Source organism: Corvus moneduloides, chromosome 24 (genome assembly GCF_009650955.1).
Source record: "Corvus moneduloides isolate bCorMon1 chromosome 24, bCorMon1.pri, whole genome shotgun sequence".
Lineage (NCBI taxonomy): Eukaryota > Metazoa > Chordata > Aves > Passeriformes > Corvidae > Corvus > Corvus moneduloides.
In genome coordinates, this window is record NC_045499.1 from 111,447 (window position 1) to 130,786 (window position 19,340).

At 60.0% G+C, this 19,340-nt stretch overlaps 2 protein-coding genes across 4 annotated transcripts; both read right to left on the minus strand.

Moving 5' to 3' along the window:
- Positions 1 to 4,841: 4,841 nt before the first annotated feature.
- Positions 4,842 to 8,999, minus strand: LOC116455550. Its single transcript, XM_032133516.1, has 7 exons — positions 8,303 to 8,999; positions 8,031 to 8,102; positions 7,845 to 7,943; positions 6,817 to 6,982; positions 6,209 to 6,285; positions 5,751 to 6,026; positions 4,842 to 4,945 (listed from the first exon to the last, which is right to left on the minus strand). The coding sequence occupies exons 1-7, from the start codon at positions 8,484 to 8,486 to the stop codon at positions 4,842 to 4,844; spliced, it is 978 nt and encodes a 325-aa protein (XP_031989407.1). The 5' UTR covers positions 8,487 to 8,999.
- Positions 9,000 to 9,262: 263 nt separating this feature from the next.
- Positions 9,263 to 17,519, minus strand: LOC116455505. Of its 3 annotated transcripts, XM_032133452.1 has the most exons (15): positions 16,981 to 17,519; positions 16,552 to 16,623; positions 16,393 to 16,464; positions 16,207 to 16,305; positions 15,649 to 15,756; positions 15,404 to 15,475; positions 14,697 to 14,765; positions 14,425 to 14,496; positions 14,239 to 14,337; positions 13,210 to 13,375; positions 10,587 to 12,678; positions 10,158 to 10,229; positions 9,999 to 10,070; positions 9,813 to 9,911; positions 9,263 to 9,362 (listed from the first exon to the last, which is right to left on the minus strand). In XM_032133452.1, the coding sequence occupies exons 1-11, from the start codon at positions 17,075 to 17,077 to the stop codon at positions 12,480 to 12,482; spliced, it is 1,125 nt and encodes a 374-aa protein (XP_031989343.1). In that variant the 5' UTR covers positions 17,078 to 17,519; the 3' UTR covers positions 9,263 to 9,362; positions 9,813 to 9,911; positions 9,999 to 10,070; positions 10,158 to 10,229; positions 10,587 to 12,479. The 3 variants fall into 3 exon arrangements, with proteins under 3 accessions (XP_031989343.1, XP_031989342.1, XP_031989344.1); XM_032133451.1 differs by having other exon boundaries at positions 10,158 to 12,678; XM_032133453.1 differs by having other exon boundaries at positions 10,158 to 13,375; positions 14,235 to 14,337.
- Positions 17,520 to 19,340: the final 1,821 nt, after the last annotated feature.

Here is a 19,340-nt window from a genome sequence, read left to right on the forward strand (position 1 = left end):
TGGCACACCTTGGCCCAGGTGGACAGCTGCCCCTCAAGGCCCCAGCCAGCAGGGGACGGCTCTGGGCAGGGTCCCTGGCCAGGAGCGGGCCCCAGAGCGCGTCTGCCTTTCAAGGGCAATCTCGGCCCCGCTCCTTCTCCTCCCCACCTTGCTTTGCCCCTGCCCGGTGCTCCTGGGGCTGCCCTTGGCCAGGCAGCCTCTGTGGCAGCCAGCACTGGCTGCAGCCCGAGCGGGCTCCCCAGGACAAGGCCCAGCAACTAAGAGGCCAATTAAAGCACTGCACAGCAGCAGAACCCTCAGCAGAGTTGTTTGGACAACCACGGACTCGCCACAACTCCACAGCAGCCTCACGGGGAATGTTTCCTGTCTACAAGCAGCCTTTAAAGGAAGCTGTTTGAGGGAGGGATCAGCAAGACACTCACCGTTTTCTCTTCCAGCAATACCAGATTCCAGCACAGCACATCACCAAGAAAAGTGCCCCACCAGCCACCATGGCCATTATCTTAATCAAACAATTTGTTCCCCAGCAGAAAACTCTTCTGATCCTTTTGCGAATATGGCCAGCACGTGTTGTGGTGCCGGCTGCATCTGCGGGAGCAATGGGGGAGCGTGAGCCCGTGCTGTGCACCACTGCTGAGCTGGCAGCACGTTGCATACGGCCAGGACCTTCTCTGCTTCCCCGGAGCTGGGGCCTACAGGCACCTTGCCGCCCCTGGGCACAGGCTGTGCCACCAACAAAGCCCAGGGGGCCGGGAGGAGAGGCCGGGGGCAGCGCAGCTGCTGGGGCAGGGGCTCCTTCGAGGGACACGGGCCAAAGCCATCCCTGCAGCAGCAGCTGCCACCGCGACCCTCCCTGCCCCGCGACAGCTCCCGCAGCGCAGGCGGACAGAGCCAGGCCCTGTCAGGACACACAGCAGCCCTGCTCTGCCCCTCTGCCCTTTCCCCACCATGGGCACCCCTTGCAGCCGCTCCCAGGTTTCGGGACGTGTCTCCCACGGAGGGAGCCCAGCAGGACTGCTCAGTACCCGCGTGCCCTGAGCCTGCTCGGGAGAATTCCTCTGTGCTGTGCCAGTCTACTCCTGGCAATACTTGTCAAAGGCATGGATAAGGATCAGGAAAATGCCCAGGGTTTTGGAGCTGTTCCCTCCCTCATCCAAACTGCTGCCCCTCCTGATCTACCCAGGGACCAGGAAATTGCAGGGGATCTCAGGGGGTGCATGGCCCGTGGTGCAGTTTGGGCACCCTGTCAGCTGATGCCAAATGCCTTCCTGCAGAGGCCGGGGAGGAGCTGCAGCCAGGCCAGGCTGGGAAACAGCCCTGCAGGGCGTGGAAGCAGCAGCGGGGCCGCGAGGCTGCGATGGATGCCTTCCCCTGTGCCGGGCACGGCGTGTGCAGATGTGCAGCGACAGCCCCCGGCGGCTGAGGCTCAGGGGAAATGGGAAATGCACCCACCACGCCGTCTCTCCAGCTCACTCAGGGTTTGGTCCAGTTGTATGGATGCCTCCAGGGACTTAGTGTCTCCTCTAGGTTTGTTCTTCCTTCTCAGGGGACCTTAAGAGAAAGTAGTTCCATTTCAGATGAATGAATCCCACAAAACCAGTGCTCAGCCTGTGGGGTCAGCAGGGACTCACTGCTCACCCCTGCGATGGGAGCCGGGCTTGCGTGCAGGAACCAGCAAAGGAGCTGGAGAAGTCCTCCCTGCAGACACACCTGTAACGCAACAGCCAGAGAAGCTTCTGTCATCTCTGCTGATCTGCATGGGCAGCACTGAGCTGCAGGAGCAGGGAGGGGATGCCGCAGGGCGAGGGCACACACGGGCACAGCTGTGTCCTGGCACCTGCAGCGATGGCCCGCTGGCCACCTTTGGGCTCTGAGCTGGCAGCTCTCCCAGGGGAAAGGCCTTGACCTACCCTCCTCATCCTCATCTTCTTCCGGAGGCTCTGGTTGGGAATCCAGATCATCTTCATCAACAGCTTCAGCTGCAAAGAAAGGCAGGACCGAACAGCTCCTGTGACACTGCTCAAGAGTCCCCTTCAGGCCGGAGTGGCAGTGGGTGCACCTGGGTGATCGGTGCCCTCCACGGCACTCCCTCATCTCTGCCTTCCACTCAGGAGCACGGGCAGAGGGAGCCCGTGCCTGCAGTGGCCCCACGCTGGCTTGGAAGGAGCCCCTTGCAGGGCAGTCAGGGGAGAAAGCACTCCCTGGAGCTGCCGGCAGCTCTAAACTCAGCCGGGGCCAGGGCTTGGCAGCGGCAGCGGCAGCAGCTCCGGCTCCCTGGGGCCGGCAGAGGAGCCGCGCCGGGCACAGCGCCCCGGGGCACAGCCCTGGGCTCGGCCCCTTCCCTCTCTGCTCTTCTCCGTGGCTGCGCAGAGCACACGCAAGGAGCAACTGGCATTGCACACGGGAAGAAGACTGGCAGCTAAATGCTCCTTCCTCCCCCTGACAGCGCCCCTGTGGGATCACTGTTGGGCAAAAGAGGAGGAATTTCCCGGCCAAAATTTCCAGACTCCATCAAGCTTGAGATGATGTTAAGGGAAACGACACATGAATATTGCTCTGCACATGATGACACTTAGACTGCGATTACTGTGTTAGGAAAGGGATGCTGAGAACTTACATCCATCAAGCTCCAAGATCCTTAAACCGTCATTTACCAGCGACTCCAAATGATGCAGGTCGCGATCCCAATCTAGAAGGGAACATAGATGAGAAGCATTCCATGGTGTGCTGGGATCCCCTTCTCCTGTAGGGAACCGGGCACCGCAAGGGGCTTGGGTAACGCTGTGTGTTCCCGCACTGCCCAGCAGCAGAGATGGCAGCTCAAGCCTCAGCAGGGCTCAGGCCCAGAGGCTCAGCAATTACCTCCTGTGCCTGTGCCTGGCATGGCCTCCCTTCCTGCAGCAGAGGCTGCCAATGAGCCACTGCTTCCTCCGGGAAACACCGCCTTCAGCACAGCCTCTGCTTCCATCTCTGGAGGAAGGAAGAGGGACAGCTGGGCCAGGTGGAACCATTCCCCATGGGGAGGTGGCATCTTCAGGAGGCAATACTGGTCAAAACCATGGATAAGGATCAGGAAAATGCCCAGGCTCTTGGGGCTGGGCCAGGGCCCTCCCTTCTCCAAAGAGCCTCCACTCCTGATCTACCCGGAGACCGGGAAATTGCAGGGGATCTCAGGGGGTGCATGGCCCGTGGTGCAGTTTGGGCACCCTGTCAGCTGATGCCAAATGCCTTCCTGCAGAGGCCGGGGAGGAGCTGCAGCCAGGCCAGGCTGGGAAACAGCCCTGCAGGGCGTGAAAGCAGCAGCGGGGCCGCGAGGCTGCGATGGATGCCTTCCCCTGTGCCGGGCACGGCGTGTGCAGATGTGCAGCGACAGCCGCCGGCGGCTGAGGCTCAGGAGAAGGCTGAGGGAAGTGCACCCACCACGCCGTCTCTCCAGACCACTCAGCATCTGGTCCCTGTGTTTGGATTTCTCCAGGGACATCTTGACTCCTCTAGGTTTGTTCCTCCCTCTTGGAGGACCTTAAGAGAAAGTAGTTCCATTTCAGATGAATGGATCCCACAAAACCAGTGCTCAGCCTGTGGGGTCAGCAGGGTCTCACTGCTCACCCCTGCGATGGGAGCTGGTCTTGCGTGCATCAACCAGAAACGGAGCTGGAAAAGCCCTCCCTGCAGACACACCTGTAACTCAACAGCCAGAGAAGTTTCTGTCACCTGGTTGCTGCCAGGTTGTCAACGATTATTCTTGTAGGAACATTGGCAACATACCTGCGGGAGACTCCAGGGGCTGCAAATCTTCATGAAGCCAAGCAGCTGGAGAAGCCTTCCCAGCACCCTCATCTAGAAGGGAGCAGAGATCAGAACCATTCCATGGTGTGCTGGGATCCCCTTCTGCCTTAGGGAAATGGGCACTGCAAGGGGGTCGGGTAAGGCCGTGGGAGCCAGATGCCAATGGACATGGCCCAAGCTGCAGAGGGGCCTGGCGAGCTCTGGGCTGGCTCCTGGTCCCTCTCGTCCCTCTTTGCAGGCCCTGGGCAACATCCCAGGAGGGGCGGCTGGAGCAGCCCAGCGCCCCTCAGGGCTCTCTCACTCCCACCACAGAAGCCCTCCCTACAGGCCTGGGGAAAACCCTCCCCCACGCTTCCCGGGGAGAAGGGAGCGCTGTCCCGGGAAGGGGGAGCCCGGCCGCCGGCTCACCTGCTCCCCGCGCTCGCATCGGAGCAGCCTGGGCAGCCCTGGCAGGCAGGGCCACTGCCAGCAGGAGCAGGAGCAAGAGGCGCAGAGCAAGGGCCATGGTGCCTTGCCCTCAGCCAGTCCCGCAGCTCTCGCTGCCACCACAGTCCTGACACTGCTGTCCCAAGGTCAGCACCGCTGCTGCCGCCGCCGCTGCTGCCGCAACAGTTGTGGTCACCGACGGACTGCTCGGTCGCTGTGCTGCTGTGCAACCGCAGGGCTCTGGGACCTCTGTGACCTCAGAGCCTGCTGTGACCTCAGAGCCTGCTGTGACCTCAGGGATGGGCAGGAGCATGTGGGAATGGATCTCAAGAGCTGCCCTCCCAGTGAGGAGAGTATGTCCTGCCAGGCATCTCCATCCAATCTAGTTTTTTTCACAAGAGCTGAGTTCTATGACACCGGACAAGTGAGACATTTCGTGGTTCCACCTGCAATGTCAATGTGAAGTCCAGAATTCAACTCCCATTTGTGATTCCCACTATTGCAGGTAGCGTCAGACCTGCCACACCGACACCGAGCGTGTGCTCTGTGCTCAGTGCTGGCCTGTGACTCATATTTAAGTAGTGAAGGACTTGATGCCATAATTCATAAAAATAACACAACGCGGGCCATCAGGGCAGCTGCAAAGATATGGGCACCGTGGGCCTGTGATCTGTCCCTGCCTGCTCCATCGCAGTGATGTAACCCTGGTACCAGCACAAGGGGTAGCCAATACCTGCAAGGAATTAATAAGTTGCAGTGGCAGACTTGCATGAGATTAAAACAAAAAGGGTGGCTGTCCTCATATTGCAGCTCTGGCTCTGAGTTCCCTTGATAGCTGTAGTAGCATTTGCATGGATGCATCCATGGGCTTCTAATGACTGAGGCAGTAAAGACAAGGAATGAAGAAATAGCATCCTTGGAAAGAGAAAAGGAGCTCCATTGTAGGGAAGGGAATATAGGAACCACCAAGCAATGAATATGTATCTTCTGCTTTTTGAGACCACTTGCTGTTTCTGTACTGTCTGTCTAACCCTCTTCCTGACTTACATGGCACTCAAGGCCTCTGCATGCTTTAGGGGAGACCCAAACCCACTGCACATCTTATGGGCATGCCCAGCCACCCTAAAACCCCCGTGTGCCTCATGAGAGGCCCCAGAGCCCTGCTCAACTCACAGGGGTCCCTCGGCCCCTACACATCTTTGGAGATACCCAAAATTCCCTGCACAGCTTATGGGTGTCCCCAGCCCCCCTGTCCCACAGCACAGAGGTGACACAAGCCCCCTGCATGCCTTTAGAGGGACCCAAACATGACACTCAAGGAGCAGCAACAGGGCTGGGCCAGCGTGTGTTTGCCACGTGTCCCTGGGTGAACAGAACAGATGAGGCCTGGCGGGCAAATCCCCACTCCACTCCTAAGGGATCCCGGGGTGCCACAGACCCAGCCTCTGTCAGGCTCTGAACTCATCTCTCAGGCTATGAAGGGCTTCCCCTATGGAACAGTTCAGTCCCACCCCGTTTTTTTCAAGGCAAACACTTACTGATGGCTCCCCTCTTTGCTTGGGCATGCCACTGGAGGAAGTCCAGGCCCAGATGATCCCGCTGAAAGAAACGTGCCCGCAGCCCAGGGACCCTCAGCATGAGCTCCCCCAGCCCCTCAGGGCCTCGCCGCTGGTCACAGCAGCGCCGTGCCTGGCTCCTGCCCGCCCGCACCGTGGGCATCCACGGCTGCTCCCGGACATGGAGCTCAGCCAGCGCTGGTGCCGTGTGGGCTTTGCTGGTGGTACCACCTGGACACTGCTGTGCCAGCTCCATCTCTTTATTGGAACACAAAACATGGGCCAAACCCTACCCTGGCGGACAGGGGGTGCACACCTTCAGTCCTGCCTAGGGAGCAGGACCAGGGGGCTCTGGGGAAGAGGGTCTCGTTTTGGTGGTATCTGCATGGGGATGATGCCAAAATGGCGGCGCAGCAGTGGCAGAGGAGATGGGACCGCACGTGAAGATTTGGGATGACAGATGGGCTTCTCTGTGCTTGAGTTGTTTTGCTGGTCTTCTGAAGGTGCAGAGCGGCACCTGTGGAGAGAGGAGGTGTCTGAGGCCCCCAGCTGCACCTGGCACACAGGGACCCTCCTCCCCAGCAGGGCCCAGAGCTGGCAAGGCTCCCCGGCACGGCTGCAGCTGCTGGCACACCTTGGCCCAGGTGGACAGCTGCCCCTCAAGGCCCCAGCCAGCAGGGGACGGCTCTGGGCAGGGTCCCTGGCCAGGAGCGGGCCCCAGAGCGCATCTGCCTTTCAAGGGCAATCTCGGCCCCGCTCCTTCTCCTCCCCACCTTGCTTTGCCCCTGCCCGGTGCTCCTGGGGCTGCCCTTGGCCAGGCAGCCTCTGTGGCAGCCAGCACTGGCTGCAGCCCGAGCGGGCTCCCCAGGACAAGGCCCAGCAACTAAGAGGCCAATTAAAGCACTGCACAGCAGCAGAACCCTCAGCAGAGTTGTTTGGACAACCACGGACTCGCCACAACTCCACAGCAGCCTCACGGGGAATGTTTCCTGTCTACAAGCAGCCTTTAAAGGAAGCTGTTTGAGGGAGGGATCAGCAAGACACTCACCGTTTTCTCTTCCAGCAATACCAGATTCCAGCACAGCACATCACCAAGAAAAGTGCCCCACCAGCCACCATGGCCATTATCTTAATCAAACAATTTGTTCCCCAGCAGAAAACTCTTCTGATCCTTTTGCGAATATGGCCAGCACGTGTTGTGGTGCCGGCTGCATCTGCGGGAGCATGGGGAGCGTGAGCCCGTGCTGTGCACCACTGCTGAGCTGGCAGCACGTTGCATACGGCCAGGACCTTCTCTGCTTCCCCGGAGCTGGGGCCTACAGGCACCTTGCCGCCCCTGGGCACAGGCTGTGCCACCAACAAAGCCCAGGGGGCCGGGAGGAGAGGCCGGGGGCAGCGCAGCTGCTGGGGCAGGGGCTCCTTCGAGGGACACGGGCCAAAGCCATCCCTGCAGCAGCAGCTGCCACCGCGACCCTCCCTGCCCCGCGACAGCTCCCGCAGCGCAGGCGGACAGAGCCAGGCCCTGTCAGGACACACAGCAGCCCTGCTCTGCCCCTCTGCCCTTTCCCCACCATGGGCACCCCTTGCAGCCGCTCCCAGGTTTCGGGACGTGTCTCCCACGGAGGGAGCCCAGCAGGACTGCTCAGTACCCGCGTGCCCTGAGCCTGCTCGGGAGAATTCCTCTGTGCTGTGCCAGTCTACTCCTGGCAATACTTGTCAAAGGCATGGATAAGGATCAGGAAAATGCCCAGGGTTTTGGAGCTGTTCCCTCCCTCATCCAAACTGCTGCCCCTCCTGATCTACCCAGGGACCAGGAAATTGCAGGGGATCTCAGGGGGTGCATGGCCCGTGGTGCAGTTTGGGCACCCTGTCAGCTGATGCCAAATGCCTTCCTGCAGAGGCCGGGGAGGAGCTGCAGCCAGGCCAGGCTGGGAAACAGCCCTGCAGGGCGTGAAAGCAGCAGCGGGGCCGCGAGGCTGCGATGGATGCCTTCCCCTGTGCCGGGCACGGCGTGTGCAGATGTGCAGCGACAGCCCCCGGCGGCTGAGGCTCAGGGGAAATGGGAAATGCACCCACCACGCCGTCTCTCCAGCTCACTCAGGGTTTGGTCCAGTTGTATGGATGCCTCCAGGGACTTAGTGTCTCCTCTAGGTTTGTTCTTCCTTCTCAGGGGACCTTAAGAGAAAGTAGTTCCATTTCAGATGAATGAATCCCACAAAACCAGTGCTCAGCCTGTGGGGTCAGCAGGGACTCACTGCTCACCCCTGCGATGGGAGCCGGGCTTGCGTGCAGGAACCAGCAAAGGAGCTGGAGAAGTCCTCCCTGCAGACACACCTGTAACGCAACAGCCAGAGAAGCTTCTGTCATCTCTGCTGATCTGCATGGGCAGCACTGAGCTGCAGGAGCAGGGAGGGGATGCCGCAGGGCGAGGGCACACACGGGCACAGCTGTGTCCTGGCACCTGCAGCGATGGCCCGCTGGCCACCTTTGGGCTCTGAGCTGGCAGCTCTCCCAGGGGAAAGGCCTTGACCTACCCTCCTCATCCTCATCTTCTTCCGGAGGCTCTGGTTGGGAATCCAGATCATCTTCATCAACAGCTTCAGCTGCAAAGAAAGGCAGGACCGAACAGCTCCTGTGACACTGCTCAAGAGTCCCCTTCAGGCCGGAGTGGCAGTGGGTGCACCTGGGTGATCGGTGCCCTCCACGGCACTCCCTCATCTCTGCCTTCCACTCAGGAGCACGGGCAGAGGGAGCCCGTGCCTGCAGTGGCCCCACGCTGGCTTGGAAGGAGCCCCTTGCAGGGCAGTCAGGGGAGAAAGCACTCCCTGGAGCTGCCGGCAGCTCTAAACTCAGCCGGGGCCAGGGCTTGGCAGCGGCAGCGGCAGCAGCTCCGGCTCCCTGGGGCCGGCAGAGGAGCCGCGCCGGGCACAGCGCCCCGGGGCACAGCCCTGGGCTCGGCCCCTTCCCTCTCTGCTCTTCTCCGTGGCTGCGCAGAGCACACGCAAGGAGCAACTGGCATTGCACACGGGAAGAAGACTGGCAGCTAAATGCTCCTTCCTCCCCCTGACAGCGCCCCTGTGGGATCACTGTTGGGCAAAAGAGGAGGAATTTCCCGGCCAAAATTTCCAGACTCCATCAAGCTTGAGATGATGTTAAGGGAAACGACACATGAATATTGCTCTGCACATGATGACACTTAGACTGCGATTACTGTGTTAGGAAAGGGATGCTGAGAACTTACATCCATCAAGCTCCAAGATCCTTAAACCGTCATTTACCAGCGACTCCAAATGATGCAGGTCGCGATCCCAATCTAGAAGGGAACATAGATGAGAAGCATTCCATGGTGTGCTGGGATCCCCTTCTCCTGTAGGGAACCGGGCACCGCAAGGGGCTTGGGTAACGCTGTGTGTTCCCGCACTGCCCAGCAGCAGAGATGGCAGCTCAAGCCTCAGCAGGGCTCAGGCCCAGAGGCTCAGCAATTACCTCCTGTGCCTGTGCCTGGCACGGCCTCCCTTCCTGCAGCAGAGGCTGCCAATGAGCCACTGCTTCCTCCGGGAAACACCGCCTTCAGCACAGCCTCTGCTTCCATCTCTGGAGGAAGGAAGAGGGACAGCTGGGCCAGGTGGAACCATTCCCCATGGGGAGGTGGCATCTTCAGGAGGCAATACTGGTCAAAACCATGGATAAGGATCAGGAAAATGCCCAGGCTCTTGGGGCTGGGCCAGGGCCCTCCCTTCTCCAAAGAGCCTCCACTCCTGATCTACCCGGAGACCGGGAAATTGCAGGGGATCTCAGGGGGTGCATGGCCCGTGGTGCAGTTTGGGCACCCTGTCAGCTGATGCCAAATGCCTTCCTGCAGAGGCCGGGGAGGAGCTGCAGCCAGGCCAGGCTGGGAAACAGCCCTGCAGGGCGTGAAAGCAGCAGCGGGGCCGCGAGGCTGCGATGGATGCCTTCCCCTGTGCCGGGCACGGCGTGTGCAGATGTGCAGCGACAGCCGCCGGCGGCTGAGGCTCAGGAGAAGGCTGAGGGAAGTGCACCCACCACGCCGTCTCTCCAGACCACTCAGCATCTGGTCCCTGTGTTTGGATTTCTCCAGGGACATCTTGACTCCTCTAGGTTTGTTCCTCCCTCTTGGAGGACCTTAAGAGAAAGTAGTTCCATTTCAGATGAATGGATCCCACAAAACCAGTGCTCAGCCTGTGGGGTCAGCAGGGTCTCACTGCTCACCCCTGCGATGGGAGCTGGTCTTGCGTGCATCAACCAGAAACGGAGCTGGAAAAGCCCTCCCTGCAGACACACCTGTAACTCAACAGCCAGAGAAGCTTCTGTCACCTGGTTGCTGCCAGGTTGTCAACGATTATTCTTGTAGGAACATTGGCAACATACCTGCGGGAGACTCCAGGGGCTGCAAATCTTCATGAAGCCAAGCAGCTGGAGAAGCCTTCCCAGCACCCTCATCTAGAAGGGAGCAGAGATCAGAACCATTCCATGGTGTGCTGGGATCCCCTTCTGCCTTAGGGAAATGGGCACTGCAAGGGGGTCGGGTAAGGCCGTGGGAGCCAGATGCCAATGGACATGGCCCAAGCTGCAGAGGGGCCTGGCGAGCTCTGGGCTGGCTCCTGGTCCCTCTCGTCCCTCTTTGCAGGCCCTGGGCAACATCCCAGGAGGGGCGGCTGGAGCAGCCCAGCGCCCCTCAGGGCTCTCTCACTCCCACCACAGAAGCCCTCCCTACAGGCCTGGGGAAAACCCTCCCCCACGCTTCCCGGGGAGAAGGGAGCGCTGTCCCGGGAAGGGGGAGCCCGGCCGCCGGCTCACCTGCTCCCCGCGCTCGCATCGGAGCAGCCTGGGCAGCCCTGGCAGGCAGGGCCACTGCCAGCAGGAGCAGGAGCAAGAGGCGCAGAGCAAGGGCCATGGTGCCTTGCCCTCAGCCAGTCCCGCAGCTCTCGCTGCCACCACAGTCCTGACACTGCTGTCCCAAGGTCAGCACCGCTGCTGCCGCCGCCGCTGCTGCCGCAACAGTTGTGGTCACCGACGGACTGCTCGGTCGCTGTGCTGCTGTGCAACCGCAGGGCTCTGGGACCTCTGTGACCTCAGAGCCTGCTGTGACCTCAGAGCCTGCTGTGACCTCAGGGATGGGCAGGAGCATGTGGGAATGGATCTCAAGAGCTGCCCTCCCAGTGAGGAGAGTATGTCCTGCCAGGCATCTCCATCCAATCTAGTTTTTTTCACAAGAGCTGAGTTCTATGACACCGGACAAGTGAGACATTTCGTGGTTCTACCTGCAATGTCAATGTGAAGTCCAGAATTCAACTCCCATTTGTGATTCCCACTATTGCAGGTAGCGTCAGACCTGCCACACCGACACCGAGCGTGTGCTCTGTGCTCAGTGCTGGCCTGTGACTCATATTTAAGTAGTGAAGGACTTGATGCCATAATTCATAAAAATAACACAACGCGGGCCATCAGGGCAGCTGCAAAGATATGGGCACCGTGGGCCTGTGATCTGTCCCTGCCTGCTCCATCGCAGTGATGTAACCCTGGTACCAGCACAAGGGGTAGCCAATACCTGCAAGGAACTTAATAAGTTGCAGTGGCAGACTTGCATGAGATTAAAACAAAAAGGGTGGCTGTCCTCATATTGCAGCTCTGGCTCTGAGTTCCCTTGATAGCTGTAGTAGCATTTGCATGGACGCATCCATGGGCTTCTAATGACTGAGGCAGTAAAGACAAGGAATGAAGAAATAGCATCCTTGGAAAGAGAAAAGGAGCTCCATTGTAGGGAAGGGAATATAGGAACCACCAAGCAATGAATATGTATCTTCTGCTTTTTGAGACCACTTGCTGTTTCTGTACTGTCTGTCTAACCCTCTTCCTGACTTACATGGCACTCAAGGCCTCTGCATGCTTTAGGGGAGACCCAAACCCACTGCACATCTTATGGGCATCCCCAGCCACCCTAAAACCCCCGTGTGCCTCATGAGAGGCCCCAGAGCCCTGCTCAACTCACAGGGGTCCCTCGGCCCCTACACATCTTTGGAGATACCCAAAATTCCCTGCACAGCTTATGGGTGTCCCCAGCCCCCCTGTCCCACAGCACAGAGGTGACACAAGCCCCCTGCATGCCTTTAGAGGGACCCAAACATGACACTCAAGGAGCAGCAACAGGGCTGGGCCAGCGTGTGTTTGCCACGTGTCCCTGGGTGAACAGAACAGATGAGGCCTGGCGGGCAAATCCCCACTCCACTCCTAAGGGATCCCGGGGTGCCACAGACCCAGCCTCTGTCAGGCTCTGAACTCATCTCTCAGGCTATGAAGGGCTTCCCCTATGGAACAGTTCAGTCCCACCCCGTTTTTTTCAAGGCAAACACTTACTGATGGCTCCCCTCTTTGCTTGGGCATGCCACTGGAGGAAGTCCAGGCCCAGATGATCCCGCTGAAAGAAACGTGCCCGCAGCCCAGGGACCCTCAGCATGGGCTCCCCCAGCCCCTCAGGGCCTCGCCGCTGGTCACAGCAGCGCCGTGCCTGGCTCCTGCCCGCCCGCACCGTGGGCATCCACGGCTGCTCCCGGACATGGAGCTCAGCCAGCGCTGGTGCCGTGTGGGCTTTGCTGGTGGTACCACCTGGACACTGCTGTGCCAGCTCCATCTCTTTATTGGAACACAAAACATGGGCCAAACCCTACCCTGGCGGACAGGGGGTGCACACCTTCAGTCCTGCCTAGGGAGCAGGACCAGGGGGCTCTGGGGAAGAGGGTCTCGTTTTGGTGGTATCTGCATGGGGATGATGCCAAAATGGCGGCGCAGCAGTGGCAGAGGAGATGGGACCGCACGTGAAGATTTGGGATGACAGATGGACTTCTCTGTGCTTGAGTTGTTTTGCTGGTCTTCTGAAGGTGCAGAGCGGCACCTGTGGAGAGAGGAGGTGTCTGAGGCCCCCAGCTGCACCTGGCACACAGGGACCCTCCTCCCCAGCAGGGCCCAGAGCTGGCAAGGCTCCCCGGCACGGCTGCAGCTGCTGGCACACCTTGGCCCAGGTGGACAGCTGCCCCTCAAGGCCCCAGCCAGCAGGGGACGGCTCTGGGCAGGGTCCCTGGCCAGGAGCGGGCCCCAGAGCGCGTCTGCCTTTCAAGGGCAATCTCGGCCCCGCTCCTTCTCCTCCCCACCTTGCTTTGCCCCTGCCCGGTGCTCCTGGGGCTGCCCTTGGCCAGGCAGCCTCTGTGGCAGCCAGCACTGGCTGCAGCCCGAGCGGGCTCCCCAGGACAAGGCCCAGCAACTAAGAGGCCAATTAAAGCACTGCACAGCAGCAGAACCCTCAGCAGAGTTGTTTGGACAACCACGGACTCGCCACAACTCCACAGCAGCCTCACGGGGAATGTTTCCTGTCTACAAGCAGCCTTTAAAGGAAGCTGTTTGAGGGAGGGATCAGCAAGACACTCACCGTTTTCTCTTCCAGCAATACCAGATTCCAGCACAGCACATCACCAAGAAAAGTGCCCCACCAGCCACCATGGCCATTATCTTAATCAAACAATTTGTTCCCCAGCAGAAAACTCTTCTGATCCTTTTGCGAATATGGCCAGCACGTGTTGTGGTGCCGGCTGCATCTGCGGGAGCAACGGGGAGCGTGAGCCCGTGCTGTGCACCACTGCTGAGCTGGCAGCACGTTGCATACGGCCAGGACCTTCTCTGCTTCCCCGGAGCTGGGGCCTACAGGCACCTTGCCGCCCCTGGGCACAGGCTGTGCCACCAACAAAGCCCAGGGGGCCGGGAGGAGAGGCCGGGGGCAGCGCAGCTGCTGGGGCAGGGGCTCCTTCGAGGGACACGGGCCAAAGCCATCCCTGCAGCAGCAGCTGCCACCGCGACCCTCCCTGCCCCGCGACAGCTCCCGCAGCGCAGGCGGACAGAGCCAGGCCCTGTCAGGACACACAGCAGCCCTGCTCTGCCCCTCTGCCCTTTCCCCACCATGGGCACCCCTTGCAGCCGCTCCCAGGTTTCGGGACGTGTCTCCCACGGAGGGAGCCCAGCAGGACTGCTCAGTACCCGCGTGCCCTGAGCCTGCTCGGGAGAATTCCTCTGTGCTGTGCCAGTCTACTCCTGGCAATACTTGTCAAAGGCATGGATAAGGATCAGGAAAATGCCCAGGGTTTTGGAGCTGTTCCCTCCCTCATCCAAACTGCTGCCCCTCCTGATCTACCCAGGGACCAGGAAATTGCAGGGGATCTCAGGGGGTGCATGGCCCGTGGTGCAGTTTGGGCACCCTGTCAGCTGATGCCAAATGCCTTCCTGCAGAGGCCGGGGAGGAGCTGCAGCCAGGCCAGGCTGGGAAACAGCCCTGCAGGGCGTGAAAGCAGCAGCGGGGCCGCGAGGCTGCGATGGATGCCTTCCCCTGTGCCGGGCACGGCGTGTGCAGATGTGCAGCGACAGCCCCCGGCGGCTGAGGCTCAGGGGAAATGGGAAATGCACCCACCACGCCGTCTCTCCAGCTCACTCAGGGTTTGGTCCAGTTGTATGGATGCCTCCAGGGACTTAGTGTCTCCTCTAGGTTTGTTCTTCCTTCTCAGGGGACCTTAAGAGAAAGTAGTTCCATTTCAGATGAATGAATCCCACAAAACCAGTGCTCAGCCTGTGGGGTCAGCAGGGACTCACTGCTCACCCCTGCGATGGGAGCCGGGCTTGCGTGCAGGAACCAGCAAAGGAGCTGGAGAAGTCCTCCCTGCAGACACACCTGTAACGCAACAGCCAGAGAAGCTTCTGTCATCTCTGCTGATCTGCATGGGCAGCACTGAGCTGCAGGAGCAGGGAGGGGATGCCGCAGGGCGAGGGCACACACGGGCACAGCTGTGTCCTGGCACCTGCAGCGATGGCCCGCTGGCCACCTTTGGGCTCTGAGCTGGCAGCTCTCCCAGGGGAAAGGCCTTGACCTACCCTCCTCATCCTCATCTTCTTCCGGAGGCTCTGGTTGGGAATCCAGATCATCTTCATCAACAGCTTCAGCTGCAAAGAAAGGCAGGACCGAACAGCTCCTGTGACACTGCTCAAGAGTCCCCTTCAGGCCGGAGTGGCAGTGGGTGCACCTGGGTGATCGGTGCCCTCCACGGCACTCCCTCATCTCTGCCTTCCACTCAGGAGCACGGGCAGAGGGAGCCCGTGCCTGCAGTGGCCCCACGCTGGCTTGGAAGGAGCCCCTTGCAGGGCAGTCAGGGGAGAAAGCACTCCCTGGAGCTGCCGGCAGCTCTAAACTCAGCCGGGGCCAGGGCTTGGCAGCGGCAGCGGCAGCAGCTCCGGCTCCCTGGGGCCGGCAGAGGAGCCGCGCCGGGCACAGCGCCCCGGGGCACAGCCCTGGGCTCGACCCCTTCCCTCTCTGCTCTTCTCCGTGGCTGCGCAGAGCACACGCAAGGAGCAACTGGCATTGCACACGGGAAGAAGACTGGCAGCTAAATGCTCCTTCCTCCCCCTGACAGCGCCCCTGTGGGATCACTGTTGGGCAAAAGAGGAGGAATTTCCCGGCCAAAATTTCCAGACTCCATCAAGCTTGAGATGATGTTAAGGGAAACGACACATGAATATTGCTCTGCACATGATGACACTTAGACTGCGATTACTGTGTTAGGAAAGGGATGCTGAGAACTTACATCCATCAAGCTCCAAGATCCTTAAACCGTCATTTACCAGCGACTCCAAATGATGCAGGTCACGATCCCAATCTAGAAGGGAACATAGATGAGAAGCATTCCATGGTGTGCTGGGATCCCCTTCTCCTGTAGGGAACCGGGCACCGCAAGGGGCTTGGGTAACGCTGTGTGTTCCCGCACTGCCCAGCAGCAGAGATGGCAGCTCAAGCCTCAGCAGGGCTCAGGCCCAGAGGCTCAGCAATTACCTCCTGTGCCTGTGCCTGGCATGGCCTCCCTTCCTGCAGCAGAGGCTGCCAATGAGCCACTGCTTCCTCCGGGAAACACCGCCTTCAGCACAGCCTCTGCTTCCATCTCTGGAGGAAGGAAGAGGGACAGCTGGGCCAGGTGGAACCATTCCCCATGGGGAGGTGGCATCTTCAGGAGGCAATACTGGTCAAAACCATGGATAAGGATCAGGAAAATGCCCAGGCTCTTGGGGCTGGGCCAGGGCCCTCCCTTCTCCAAAGAGCCTCCACTCCTGATCTACCCGGAGACCGGGAAATTGCAGGGGATCTCAGGGGGTGCATGGCCCGTGGTGCAGTTTGGGCACCCTGTCAGCTGATGCCAAATGCCTTCCTGCAGAGGCCGGGGAGGAGCTGCAGCCAGGCCAGGCTGGGAAACAGCCCTGCAGGGCGTGAAAGCAGCAGCGGGGCCGCGAGGCTGCGATGGATGCCTTCCCCTGTGCCGGGCACGGCGTGTGCAGATGTGCAGCGACAGCCCCCGGCTGCTGAGGCTCAGGAGAAGGCTGAGGGAAGTGCACCCACCACGCCGTCTCTCCAGACCACTCAGCATCTGGTCCCTGTGTTTGGATTTCTCCAGGGACATCTTGACTCCTCTAGGTTTGTTCCTCCCTCTTGGAGGACCTTAAGAGAAAGTAGTTCCATTTCAGATGAATGGATCCCACAAAACCAGTGCTCAGCCTGTGGGGTCAGCAGGGTCTCACTGCTCACCCCTGCGATGGGAGCTGGTCTTGCGTGCATCAACCAGAAACGGAGCTGGAAAAGCCCTCCCTGCAGACACACCTGTAACTCAACAGCCAGAGAAGTTTCTGTCACCTGGTTGCTGCCAGGTTGTCAACGATTATTCTTGTAGGAACATTGGCAACATACCTGCGGGAGACTCCAGGGGCTGCAAATCTTCATGAAGCCAAGCAGCTGGAGAAGCCTTCCCAGCACCCTCATCTAGAAGGGAGCAGAGATCAGAACCATTCCATGGTGTGCTGGGATCCCCTTCTGCCTTAGGGAAATGGGCACTGCAAGGGGGTCGGGTAAGGCCGTGGGAGCCAGATGCCAATGGACATGGCCCAAGCTGCAGAGGGGCCTGGCGAGCTCTGGGCTGGCTCCTGGTCCCTCTCGTCCCTCTTTGCAGGCCCTGGGCAACATCCCAGGAGGGGCGGCTGGAGCAGCCCAGCGCCCCTCAGGGCTCTCTCACTCCCACCACAGAAGCCCTCCCTACAGGCCTGGGGAAAACCCTCCCCCACGCTTCCCGGGGAGAAGGGAGCGCTGTCCCGGGAAGGGGGAGCCCGGCCGCCGGCTCACCTGCTCCCCGCGCTCGCATCGGAGCAGCCTGGGCAGCCCTGGCAGGCAGGGCCACTGCCAGCAGGAGCAGGAGCAAGAGGCGCAGAGCAAGGGCCATGGTGCCTTGCCCTCAGCCAGTCCCGCAGCTCTCGCTGCCACCACAGTCCTGACACTGCTGTCCCAAGGTCAGCACCGCTGCTGCCGCCGCCGCTGCTGCCGCAACAGTTGTGGTCACCGACGGACTGCTCGGTCGCTGTGCTGCTGTGCAACCGCAGGGCTCTGGGACCTCTGTGACCTCAGAGCCTGCTGTGACCTCAGAGCCTGCTGTGACCTCAGGGATGGGCAGGAGCATGTGGGAATGGATCTCAAGAGCTGCCCTCCCAGTGAGGAGAGTATGTCCTGCCAGGCATCTCCATCCAATCTAGTTTTTTTCACAAGAGCTGAGTTCTATGACACCGGACAAGTGAGACATTTCGTGGTTCTACCTGCAATGTCAATGTGAAGTCCAGAATTCAACTCCCATTTGTGATTCCCACTATTGCAGGTAGCGTCAGACCTGCCACACCGACACCGAGCGGGTGCTCTGTGCTCAGTGCTGGCCTGTGACTCATATTTAAGTAGTGAAGGACTTGATGCCATAATTCATAAAAATAACACAACGCGGGCCATCAGGGCAGCTGCAAAGATATGGGCACCGTGGGCCTGTGATCTGTCCCTGCCTGCTCCATCGCAGTGATGTAACCCTGGTACCAGCACAAGGGGTAGCCAATACCTGCAAGGAACTAATAAGTTGCAGTGGCAGACTTGCATGAGATTAAAACAAAAAGGGTGGCTGTCCTCATATTGCAGCTCTGGCTCTGAGTTCCCTTGATAGCTGTAGTAGCATTTGCATGGATGCATCCATGGGCTTCTAATGACTGAGGCAGTAAAGACAAGGAATGAAGAAATAGCATCCTTGGAAAGAGAAAAGGAGCTCCATTGTAGGGAAGGGAATATAGGAACCACCAAGCAATGAATATGTATCTTCTGCTTTTTGAGACCACTTGCTGTTTCTGTACTGTCTGTCTAACCCTCTTCCTGACTTACATGGCACTCAAGGCCTCTGCATGCTTTAGGGGAGACCCAAACCCACTGCACATCTTATGGGCATGCCCAGCCACCCTAAAACCCCCGTGTGCCTCATGAGAGGCCCCAGAGCCCTGCTCAACTCACAGGGGTCCCTCGGCCCCTACACATCTTTGGAGATACCCAAAATTCCCTGCACAGCTTATGGGTGTCCCCAGCCCCCCTGTCCCACAGCACAGAGGTGACACAAGCCCCCTGCATGCCTTTAGAGGGACCCAAACATGACACTCAAGGAGCAGCAACAGGGCTGGGCCAGCGTGTGTTTGCCACGTGTCCCTGGGTGAACAGAACAGATGAGGCCTGGCGGGCAAATCCCCACTCCACTCCTAAGGGATCCCGGGGTGCCACAGACCCAGCCTCTGTCAGGCTCTGAACTCATCTCTCAGGCTATGAAGGGCTTCCCCATGGAACAGTTCAGTCCCACCCCGTTTTTTTCAAGGCAAACACTTACTGATGGCTCCCCTCTTTGCTTGGGCATGCCACTGGAGGAAGTCCAGGCCCAGATGATCCCGCTGAAAGAAACGTGCCCGCAGCCCAGGGACCCTCAGCATGGGCTCCCCCAGCCCCTCAGGGCCTCGCCGCTGGTCACAGCAGCGCCGTGCCTGGCTCCTGCCCGCCCGCACCGTGGGCATCCACGGCTGCTCCCGGACATGGAGCTCAGCCAGCGCTGGTGCCGTGTGGGCTTTGCTGGTGGTACCACCTGGACACTGCTGTGCCAGCTCCATCTCTTTATTGGAACACAAAACATGGGCCAAACCCTACCCTGGCGGACAGGGGGTGCACACCTTCAGTCCTGCCTAGGGAGCAGGACCAGGGGGCTCTGGGGAAGAGGGTCTCGTTTTGGTGGTATCTGCATGGGGATGATGCCAAAATGGCGGCGCAGCAGTGGCAGAGGAGATGGGACCGCACGTGAAGATTTGGGATGACAGATGGGCTTCTCTGTGCTTGGGTTGTTTTGCTGGTCTTCTGAAGGTGCAGAGCGGCACCTGTGGAGAGAGGAGGTGTCTGAGGCCCCCAGCTGCACCTGGCACACAGGGACCCTCCTCCCCAGCAGGGCCCAGAGCTGGCAAGGCTCCCCGGCACGGCTGCAGCTGCTGGCACACCTTGGCCCAGGTGGACAGCTGCCCCTCAAGGCCCCAGCCAGCAGGGGACGGCTCTGGGCAGGGTCCCTGGCCAGGAGCGGGCCCCAGAGCGCGTCTGCCTTTCAAGGGCAATCTCGGCCCCGCTCCTTCTCCTCCCCACCTTGCTTTGCCCCT